General features: G+C 38.6%; 1 protein-coding gene across 1 annotated transcript; it reads right to left on the reverse strand.

Annotated features, from left to right (window-relative positions):
* Positions 1 to 10,576: 10,576 nt before the first annotated feature.
* On the reverse strand, positions 10,577 to 11,221 carry LOC116485058 (high mobility group protein B3). Its single transcript, XM_032180299.3, has one exon. It carries the CDS (start codon positions 11,159 to 11,161, stop codon positions 10,577 to 10,579), a length of 585 nt encoding a protein of 194 aa, XP_032036190.1. The 5' UTR covers positions 11,162 to 11,221.
* Between the last annotated feature and the right edge of the window lie 1,076 nt (positions 11,222 to 12,297).

Raw genomic sequence — 12,297 nt, forward strand, 5'->3', positions numbered from 1 at the left:
ATACTGTCTCTGGTAGTTGTACACCTATAGAACTTGAAGGGGATCATAGAAGTTATCCAGTCTAATCTCTGTCTTCCTACTGTACTTTCTCAGTGTGTTACAGATGAGGAAACAGGCCCATAAAGATGGAGTTGTTATGAACACAGTTGGAGATCTGGGTTTGAATCCTGAGTTATGTGTGAGCCTTTTTGGGTAATGTACTTAAGCTTTCTTAATCTCAGTTTCTTTACCTGTGAAGATGAGCCTCAGACATTCTCTTCATTCTGAAATATTCTCTCCACTTGGCTCGTGTGATACCATACCTTTCAGATTTTTCTCCTTTTCCTCCAGCTATTTATTCTCTCCTTTCCATAGTTCCTTCTCGGCTTGTCTCTTAAATATTGGAATTCTTAGAGCTCTAACCTACACCCTCTTCCCTTATTACTTTACGTTCTTTCCTTGGGCAGTCTCATCCATTCCTGTCTATAGGCTGGTAACCCCTAACTCTGTATCTCCTGCCATGAAATTTCTCCCGAGCTTCAAACCTTACACCTCTTTATCTGTGGGGATGCCGTAAGCACTTCACTTCAAACTTCACATGACCAAAACTGATCTCAGGATCTTTTCCCCTGCCTTTTCCTTCTCCAGTGTTTGGTGTTTCAATAAAAGTCACATAATTCACTGAGTTTTCCAAGTTGGAAACTGAGGAATCTTTTATATCCAATCAAATTGCCAAGTCCTGTTGCTTCTACCTACTGCTTATCTCTGGTATCCATCTATGTGTCTGTCCATACTGCCACTCTATTACCACCATCCTCCTTCAGAGTCCCATCGTTTCTTGCCTACTACCACTATCTCCTAAAAAATCTTCTCACTTCAACTCTTACTCCCCTCCAATCTATTCTCCACACTATACTCATAGTGATCTATCACTAAAACACATCTGATCTATCACTCAAATACATCTTAAATAGAGGAACACCTGTATTGAAAACCCTCCCATGGCCTCCTGTTGTCCTTAGACTTAGATTAGTTATAAATGTATTTTGCAACTCTAGGGGAATATCTAAATAAATTTTCTAGAAAGAGGTATAATTGATATGCTAAGATGAGGTAAAATGGAATAATTTAAATTGCTCAAGTAAAACCAGAGAAGGCAGAAAAAGAGTGGCAGATAGAAAGAATGAACAAGAGCAATGAATAGGAAACAGTTACAAATATAATAGATATTAACTCAATTGCATTAATATCTTTTAAATGTGAATGATCTAAATACACAGATTAAGATAGGGACCATCAGAGAGGATAAAAAAATGAGATCCAAATATATGTTGTCTGTTAGAAATCCACTTTAAACATAAAGACACTGATAAAAAGTGAAGAGATGTGGAACAGAATAGAGAGCCCAGAAACAGATCTACGTACATTCATTCAGTCAACTGATTTTTTACAAAGGAGAAAAGGCAATTCAATGGAGCAATGATAGTCTTTACAACAAATGATGCCAGAACAACTGACATACACATGTAAAATAATGAATCTAGCCACAGACCTTATACTTATCACAAAATTAACTCAAAATAGATCATAGACCTAAATATAAAATGCATAACTATAAAACCCCTAGGAGATAACATAAGAGAAAATCTAGGTGACTTTGAGTTTGATAATGACTTTTAGATATAACCCAAACACATGATCCATGAAAGAAAAAATCGATCTTAGATTTCTTGAAAACTAAAAACTGCTGCTCTGTGACAGACACTGTTAAGAGAGTGAAAAGATAAGCCATAGACTGGGACAAAATATTTGCAAAACACATACTTGATAAAGGACTTGTATCCAAAATATACAAAGGAAAGAACATAAATTACTTTTCCCGAGAAAGGTGGCTGACTAGAGATGCCTGGCATTCATCCCTTGTTTCAACAAAAGAGGACCAAGGCAATTGAATAAGCAGCTAAGATTTCACTGGAGTGTCAAAGATAGAGTGCTGGAGTGCAATGGGGGAGTGGAGTTGCACCTGTGGTGATTGGAAGTCTAGGAGGACAGTGTGGAGGAATCTGGCCTCTGCAGCCCTGTCTTCTCCACCTGGATCGGATCTGCCTGGAGTCAGGAAGGACTTCCTATTTCAGGGAAAAAGTAAGCAGAAGATTCCCACCAGCCCTCATTGCCACAGCAAACACCTACAGTCCTTACAAGAGAATCACACAGTCTCCCAGTTTGGAGAGCTGCTGGAATTCATGCAACTGAATTGCCCTGGATAAGGAGCGCAAGGTGTGCACTCCCCACCCCAGCCCATTCCTTGTGACCCAAGCTGCTGCAACATGATGCCATCTTGAGACTAGAGCCACCTCTGGAGTGTGCCCTTGTTTGGGAGCCAGTAGCTACTGCACCTCTCTAGCACTGAGCTCCATGTTCGTTTCACAAAGCCCACACCAGTGGCTGAATGCCACAACCCCAGCAGCGTGGAACAGGCTGTGATGCTGGTCCTGAACAGCAGGGAAACCTCCTCCTGCCACCTTCACTTCCAGCCAGAGGAACAGTCCTGCTCAGGGTGAACTCGCCCTTGAGCTGGCCAAACTGCATACCCTCTCCCATGCAGAGGAGGCCCTCAAGTCTCTGAACATTTGACATGCTCCCGGGCCTGCAGAGTGACTACATGGCTCTGCCCAGGGCCTGAGAAACAGTCCTGAGGTGCCCCATCCCCTAAACACAAGAACCTGACTTGACCAGTGGCCCAGCTCCTACAATCAGAGCCCAAGAAACAACTATGCATGCTGTCCCTGGAAGGCAAACTTCTAGGCTGGCCAAGCAGCTGTGTGCCTGTGTCCTGGGCCTGAGAAGCAGCCCCATGTCCTACCCCCAGCAGACATGCATCCAGGCACACTGAGCAGCTTTGTATCCACATCCCAGCCTGAGAAACAGCCCCATGGGACATCCCTGGCAAATATGCCCCCAGGTCAACCAAGCAGCTGTACATCCATGTCCCAAGCTAAAGAAGCAGCCCTGTGTCCCACCCCCAGCAGGCACACACCCATGCCAGCTGAGAAGCCCTGTGACCATGTCCTGGGCCTGAGAAACAGCCCTGTGGGCTGCCCCTTGTGGACATGCCTCCAGGCCAGCCAAGCAACTACATGCCCATGTGCTCTGCCAGAGTAATAGCCCTGTGGCCCCCATCCCAGTGAGCCAGGCCCCAGTTTGGCCAACCCATTGTGTGCACATGCATGTGCCCCTGACCTAAGAAACAGCCCAATGAGCCTACCCCTGGAAAATCTGCACCGGTGTTGCCACAAACTATCTCAGTCTAGGCCACTGAGAAGGTCGCTAATGCCACTAGTGTGGATTACAACTGAAGAAATTACACTAAGAGTACACTACTGTATTCACCTAGAACCAAGGCTGAAACACCCCATCAAACTGACATCCCAAGACCCATTTATACAAAAAATATTTCCCTGCAAATTCACTCCATAAAATCGGAAGGAGCAAATTTTCCACCAGTTGCAGAGAGATCAACACAGGGACATCAACCACAAAAAAGCAAGGAAATACGTCACCTCCAAAGGAAAATAATAATTGTCCAGTGAGAGACCCCAATCATAAGAAAATATATGAAATGCCAGAAAAAGAATTCAGAATAATAATGTTAAAGAAACTCAGTGAAATATAAGAGAATATAGATAGGAAATTTAATAAAACCGGGAAAACAACTCATGATTTGAAGGAAGAATTTAAAAAGAGATAAATATCATTAAGGAAAAACAAACAAGTCTTACAGTGGAAGAATTCAGTGAATAAAATTTAAAAATACAATCAAGAGTTTCAATAGACTAGACCAAACAGAAAAAAGAGATTCTGAACTTGAAGACAGGTCTTTTGAAATAACAGATGCAGACGAAAATAACAACAAAAAAGAATGAAGGAAGACTACAGAATTTATGCAACACCATAAAGTAAACAAATGTTTGTATTATAGGCATTGTTGTCATTCTTGCTTTATTGTCGAAGCTGGTCTCAAACTCCTAGCCTTAAGCAATCCTCCCACCTTGGCCTACCAAAGTGTTAGGATAACAGGTGAGAGCTCCCCCATAATTTAAAACATCAAAATTATATCAAATATCGTATGTGATCACAATGGAATAAAACTAGATATCAATAACAAGAGAAACATTTGAAACTACAAATAGAAAGAAATTAAACAATTTGCTCCTGAATGACAAATAGGTGAGAGAAGAAATAAAGAATAAAATGAATTTATTTATAGGGTTTCACTCTATCACCCAGGCTAGAGTGCAGTGGTGTGACCATGGCTCACTGTAGCCTCCATCTCCTGGGCTCAATCTATCCTCTCAGAACTTCCCAAGTAGCTGAAACTACAGGTGTGCACCATCATGCCTGGCTAATTTTTGTAATTTTGTAGAGACAGAGTTTTGCCATGTTGCCCAGGCTGGTCTCAAACTCCTGGGCTCAAGCAATTTGCCTGCTTCCATCTCCCAAAGTGCTGGATTACAGGCATGAGCCACTGTATCAAGCCTCAAAAATGAAATTTTAAAGTTTCTTGAAACAGACAAAAATAGAAGCACAAAATAGCAAAACCTATGGGGCACAGAAAAAGCAGTTTTAAGACGCAAGTTTATAGCAATAAGTGTCTACATCAAAAAATTAGAAAGATTCCAAATAAACAACCTAATAATGCACCATAAAGAAGTAGAAAAGCAAGAACAAAACAAATCCCAAATTAATAGATGAAAATAAATAATAAAGATCAGAATAGAAATAATAAAATAGCAACTAAAAAATACAAAAGGTCAATGAAACAAAAAGTTGGTTCTTTGGAAAGAAACTAAATCAATAAGTCATTAACTAGACTATGAAGAAAAGAGAGAAGACCTAAATAAATAACGCCAAAAACAAAACAGGATACATCACACAGATACAAAAGAAATACAAAGCCTCATTAGAGAATACTATAAATAACTATATGTCAATAAATTTGAAAACCTAGGGAAAATGGATAAATTCCTGGACACATTTAATTTGAATCAAGAAGAAATAGAAAACCTGAACCGACCAATGACAAGTAATGTGATAGTAAAAAGTCTTTCCAAAAAAAAAAAGTTGAGAACCAGATGGCTTCTCCACTGAATTTTACCAAACCTGTAAATAAGAATTAATACCAATTATTCTCAAACTATTTCCAAAAATGGAAAGAATTCTTTCTGCCTCATTCCATGAGACCAACAACCAGAAAAGGACACACACACACACACACACAAAGAAAACTATAGGCCAATATACCTGAGGAATATAGCCACAAAAATCTTTAACAAAAATACTGGCGAACTGAATCCAACTACACATCAAAAAGATAATACATCATGATGAAGTGGGATACAACCCAGGAGTGCAAGGATGGTTCAACATCTGCAAATCAATAAATGTCATACATCACATCAACAGAATGAAGGACAAAAACCATCTAAATGGATGCGGAAAAAGCTTTTGATAAAATTTAGCATTCCTAAAATCTCTTAATAAATTAGGTATAGGATGAAAGTACCTATATATAGGTAATCAATGCTATATATGAAAAACCCATAGCTAACATCTTACTGAATAGAGAAAAGATGGTAGCTTTTCTTCTAACAACTGGAACAGGACAAGGATGCCCACTCTAACTACACTCATTCAACATAACACTGGAAGTCCTAGCCAGAGAAATTAGGCAAGAAAAAGAAATAAAGGGCATCCACAATGAAAAGGAGGATGTCAAATTGTCCCTTTTTGCAGATGACATGATCTTATATACACAAAAACCTAAAGACTATATCAAAAAATTCCTAGAACTGATAAACGAATTTAGTAAAGTGCCAGGATACAAAATTCAGTAGCATTTCTACTGAACAACAAACTAGTTGAAAAGGAAATCAGGAAGGCAATCCAATTTGCAATAGCTACAGAAAATAATAAAATATTTAGGAGTAAATTTAACCAAAAAAGGTAAAAGACCTCTACAAGGAAAACTACAAAGCACTGATGGAAGAAATTGAAGAGGATATAAACAAATGGAAAGACGTCCATGCTCATGGGTTAGAAGAATTAATATTGTTAAAATGACCATATCCCCCAAAGAAATCAAGTGATTCAATGCAGTTTCTAGCAAAATATCAATGACATTTTTCACAGAAATAAGAAAAAAATCCTAAAATTTGTATGGAGCCACAAAAGACCCCAAATAGCCAAAGCAATCCTGTCCTAAAAGAACAAAGTTGGTGGTGTCACACTACCAGACCTCAAAATATGCTATAAAGTGGTAGTAATCAAAACAGCATGGTGTGTCTTAAAAACAGACACATTGACCAACTAAACAGAACCCAGAAACCAGAAATTAATCTATCTATCTATAGTCAACTGATTTATGACAAATGTGCCAAGAACACTGGGGGAAAGGACAGTCTCTTCAATAAATAGTGCTGGGAAAACTGGATATCCATATGTAGAAGAATGAAATAGACCCCCACCTCTTACTCTATATGAAAATCAAAATGAATCACACACCTAAATGTAAGACCTCAAATGACAAAACTACTAGAGGAACACAAGGGAAATGCTTTAGGACATTGGCCTGGGAAAAGACTTTATGAATAAGACCTCAAAAATACAAGGAACAAAAGCAAAAATAAACCAGTGGGATTATGTCAAACTAAAATGTTCTGCATAGCAAAAGAAACAATCAGCAGAATGAAGAGGCAACCTGTTGAAGGGGTGAAAATATTTGTGAACTACTCATCTGGCAGAGGATTAATATCTAGAATATAAAAGGAGCGGAAACATCTCAACAGCAAAAACATCAAACAATCCAGTTAAAAAATGGGCAAATGATGTGAACATACATTTATTAGGAGACAATAAATGGCCAACAAATATATGAAAAAATGCTCAACATCACTAATCATCAGGGAAATGCAAACCAAAATCACAATGAGGTATCATCTCACCCCAGTTAGGATGGCTATTATAAAAAAGACAAAAAATAACAAATGCTGGTGAGAATGAGGAGAAAAGGGAATTCTTATACACTGTTGGTGAACATGCAAGCTAGTACAGCCACTATGGAGGATAGTATGGAGGACTCCAAAACACTACAAATAGATACAACTAATTGATCACAACAAGTTACAGATTTCTTTGTTCTTTCTCCACTCACAACACTTCACTTAACAAGCCAAAAAATAAGGAAAATCTACAAATAGAACTACCATGTGATCCAGTAACCCTACTACTGGGAATTTGTCCAAAGGCAAGAAATCATTATATTGGAGTCATAAGAATAAAATCTTGTAATTTGTGGCAACATTGGTAGAACTGGAGGACCATTATGTCAAATGAAGTAAGCCAGGATCCAAACATTAAACACTGCATGTTCTCATGCATATGTGAAAACTAAAAAATCTTGATCTCATTCAAGTAAAAAGTAGAACAGAGAACACTAGAGGATGGAAAGGGGAGGGGAAAGAAAGGGATTGGAAGAGATTTGTTAAATGATACAAAATTACAGCTGGATAGAAGGAATAAGTTCTAGTGTTCTATACCACTATAGGATGAATATAGTTAATATATTTTGTATTTTCAAATAGCTAGAAGGAGGATATCAAATGTTCCTAACACAAAGAAATGATGTTTGAAGTGATGGATATACTAATTATTCCAATCTGATCAGCAGACATTATAGGTATCATATCACTATGTATCCCATTAATATATATAATTATTATTTGTTAACTAAAAATGAAATAAAAATATATACAAAGAACTCTTATAAGTCAACAACTTAAAAATTCCCATTAAAAAGTTGTCAAAAGATCTGAACAGGCACTTCACCAAAGATATACAGATGGCAAATACACATATGAAAAAATGCCAACATTAAATTGCATTAGGGAATTGCAAATTAAAATGAAATACCACTACAAACCTATTAGAATGGCTTCAGTGCAAAACACTGAAAACATCAAATGGTGATGAGAATGTGGAGCAATATTCATTGTTGGTGGTAATAGAAAATGGTATAGCCCCTTTGGAAGGCAGTTTCCTAACAAAGCCAAACATAGTCTTGCCATACAGTCCAGCAATTCTGCTCCTAGATATTTACCCAAATAATTTAAAAGCGTATATCCATACAAAAATCTGTACAAGGATGTTTACAGTAGCTTTATTCATAATTGCCAAAACTTGGAAACATCCAAGATGTCCTTCATAGGTGAATGGATAAACAAACCATGGTACATAAACACAACGGAATATTATTGAGTGATAAGAAGAAATGAGCTCTCAAACTATGAAAAGACATAGAGGAGCCTTAAATATTTATTGCTAAGTGAAAGAAACTGTGTGATACCAACTATGACATTCTGAAAAAGGCAAAACTATGAAGACAGTAAAAAGAGCAGTGGTTCCCAGGGATTTGAAGGTGGGAAGACAGGGGTGAATAGATGGAGCACAGGGGATGTTTAGGGTAGTAAATCTATTCTGAATGATAGATATATGTTATATATCTATCATAATGTCATTAAATATATACATTATATATGTCATATAATATATGTCATAATGTCATGTCATGTAACATGTCATGTAATATATGTCATAATACATTTGTCAAAACTCATAGAATGTACAACACACAGAGTAAACCCAAATATAATATATGGACTTTAGTTAATAATAATGTATCAATATAGATTCAACAACTGTAACAAATGTACTACTTGTGTACAAGATCTTACTAATAGGGGAACTGAAAGTGGGGAACGTATAGGCGTGCAGGGGAAGAGAATATGGCAACTCTTTGTAATTTCTGTCCCATTTTTTTCTGTAAACCTAAAATGGCTCTAAGAAATAAAACTATTAATTTTTTTCAATAGAAAAAAAAACCCAAACAAAAAATGCATATGTAGATCCAGCACATGGTAGGGAAATGAAGAAGTCATTGTACTTGGGAGCTTTTATTAAAGCTCTTTCCACCTGGAGGTCCTAGGGTTGATAGTGATAACCTGGAAGACACTAAAGAGGGAGGTGGTGCCAAAAGACAGGCCTCTGCCCACTCTATAAAGGTAGATAATTTTGTATTCAAAACTTTTGAGGGGAAAACTGCCAGTGCCTAGGAGACATCTTTAGAGAGGCAGGCCAAGGAGTTCGCTAAAGTCAGGTGGTTGAGAATCAAATCTGTGGACCTGAATTTGCCTCCACTGAAGAATACAAAGATATAAAGATGGCTGGGTGTGGTGATGCATGCCAGTAATCCTAGCAACTTGGGAGGCTGAGGTGAGAGAATTGCTTGAGCCCAAGAGTTCAAGGCCAGCCTGGGCAACACAGCAAGACCCTGTCTCTAAAAAATAAAATAAAGATAAAAGAGTGAGAAAGTCCTCAGGATTCCAACTACGGGATAAAGAGATGATATGAGATTATCAATTCTTTGGAGGCCTTTCAGCCACTTTCCAGAGATTGATGTGGACTTTCAGAACCAGGGAATCTGCAAGCAAACATGAGGTTTGTGCTACTTTTATTATGGCAGCTAAAATCCTCTCTTCCCGATTTAAAAACTTGTTTTCACTAAGAAATACTTTTAAAATACATTTTGCTTTAGTAATTGATTTTATAAGTTTGCATATATTTATTATCCTTCATTCATCTCTTAGATAATTTTTTTAATGCTTCATGTTTAATAACTGATCCCTTTTCAACTCTTTTTTAAAAATGTAATACTGTTTATTTAACTTCAAAAATAGTTCAGCATTCTAAACATACAAAAAAATAACAGAACGTTGCAATTCGTGTTTAAGTATAGGAGGTTCTTGAACTTTCATTGATGCAGTGATTCTTTGCTTTGCTGACAATGAAGAGTTCTACAGTTTGTTTAAAAGCAAAGTTTAAAAACTACCGCACTTAAAAAAAAAATTATCATGCCAGCTGACCCCTCTTTGTCCACAGCTAAGATGGCAGCAGAATGCTATGTCACTATACACAGAAACAAGACAACCTGAAGCTAAATGGATGCCCCCTGCAGAGTCAACAGGTCCAGCCTCACAGTCATGCCCTGAGCTACAGCTTCTCCAAAGGCATCTTCCCCACATCCTCAACGCCGAGCAAGGAGCATCAAGAGTTTGTCTCGGTTGTTTGGTTCTTTTTACAAACTATAGATATATACAGTTGAAAACTCAGGATTTCTAGCCAATAACCATAGTTAACACCACCTTACAAATAAAAAAAAAATGCCAGAAACATCTTTAAATGCCTTGTCACACCAACAGCAAAGTGCACAGAGTGAGGAGAACATGAAGAGTGCCTTTTCATTTTAAAAATGTTTGGAAATATGTACAACTTTGATACAGTTTCAGGGTGCTCCAGACACCCATGGCCACTTCATGTAAACCACTGACAATTTCTAGAGCACTTTGAGAGACTACAATATGATCGTGATCAAATTTTGTAATTAAACCTAATGAGGGCAACAGACACTTCTCGAATAAGAGATGTGTCAATTACGGCGCTCCCCTACTCTAAGTATTCACAAGGAGACAGATAAACAGTTTCTTTATTCATCCTCCTCCTCCTCCTCCTCTTCTTCATCTTCCTCTTCCACCTTTTTCCGGGTAACTTTAGCAGGACCCTTTGCACCATCAAACTTTCCTTTCGACTTATAGTCAGCAACATCCTTCTCATACTTCTCCTTCATCTTTGCCGCCTTAGTGATGTAAGGCTGCTTTTCACTGTCATTTAAATTATTCCACATCTCACCCAGCTTTTTTGCCACGTCTCCAATAGAGATGCCGGGGTTTGTGGATTTGATCTTGGTGTGGAATTCTGAACAGAACAGGAAGAATCCAGTTGGTGGCCTTTTGGGAGCATTAGGATCCTTCTTCTTCTTGCCTCCCTTAGCTGGTCCATAATCCTTCATTTCCTGATCATAGCGCACTTCATCTGCCTTTGCCATTTCATCAGATTTAGATTTCTCTTTCCTGGACATCGTCTTCCACCTCTCAGAGCACTTCTTGGAAAATTCCGCAAAATTGACAGGGACCTCTGGGTTTTTCTTCTTATGTTCTTCTCTGCACGTCTGCACAAAGAAGGCATAAGCGGACATCTTGCCCTTTGGTTTCTTGGGGTCACCTTTAGCCATCCTGACTGTATTGTTCGCTAGTCTGGGCAGTGCAGGGCATGAAGCGCGGCTCAGCCCTCCCCAGCCTCGTGCTACCTGCCTCCATGAGAGCCCCCTTTTCAACTCTTGAAAAAAAACTTCACATGTAAATAAAAGGATACACATCCAACACATTAGACTGATTACCTATTGGAGAAGGAAATAGGGGATAAAAAGGTTTAGAGAATTAAAACCAGAAATGACCTTGCATAGAACAATTATTATGGTGTACCCTGATCAAAGAATGATTCCTTTAACTCTCTACAAGGGTTTTTGAAAATTGTCAGCAATTGTCATTTGGGGAGGAGACTGGCATATCCGAATCTCTCAGGTGTGCTAGGGTGGAAAAAAGGCTGAAGAGGAATGAATTAGATGTTCTCTCCAACTATAGACGTGTTGAAGGTAGTTTGATGTAATGAAAAGAATACTGGATTGGGGGTCATAAGTGAGTTCTTCTTAGGCTAGTGCAACAGCACAGGCAAGAGATGAAAGCCTGACTTAGGCAGGTGACAGTGAGCCTGGAAGCAGGGGTGGGTGCAAGGGGCATAATGGAGGAACATTCATTCAGATAGGAGTATTGTTGCATATGAGGGGAAAAGAAGAGGAAGAGATCAAGGATGACTATGTAATTTCTGTTTTGGTTGACTAGGAAGGTAGGGAAAATAGGCAGAGAGGGAACGTTGGGAGCAAGGAAAAATGAATTCACTTTGGTTGTTTTGAGGTTGAGGTGTGTGGAGATCAGGAATATGCAGCTCTCAAAATTCGCTGACTACGGTAGCTTGATTGACCAAAAACCCTAGGTACTGTTGCTCTCTGACATCCAGTGTGTCAATCAGGCCCATGCCACACCTTCCATGGGCTGCTCCTAGCCAGTCACTGGGTGTGGTAGGTATACTGATCAAGCTGTACAGATACATTTCCAAATTTCTTCCTTTAATCAGCAATATTGGCTTGAGGACTCTCCATCGACTTAGCTGAACCTTCTTAGAACTGCATAGCAATCTAAGGCTCTTTCACCCAACCCTCTATCCTTCCTTCTCTGATGTGAATTTTTCTTTTTTTCTTTCTTTCTTTTTTTTTTTTTTTGAGACAGTGTCTCACTCTGAAGCCCAGACTGG

The sequence above is a fragment of the Hylobates moloch genome, unplaced genomic scaffold (assembly GCF_009828535.3).
Source record: "Hylobates moloch isolate HMO894 unplaced genomic scaffold, HMol_V3 SCAFFOLD_16, whole genome shotgun sequence".
Taxonomy (NCBI): Eukaryota; Metazoa; Chordata; class Mammalia; order Primates; family Hylobatidae; genus Hylobates; species Hylobates moloch.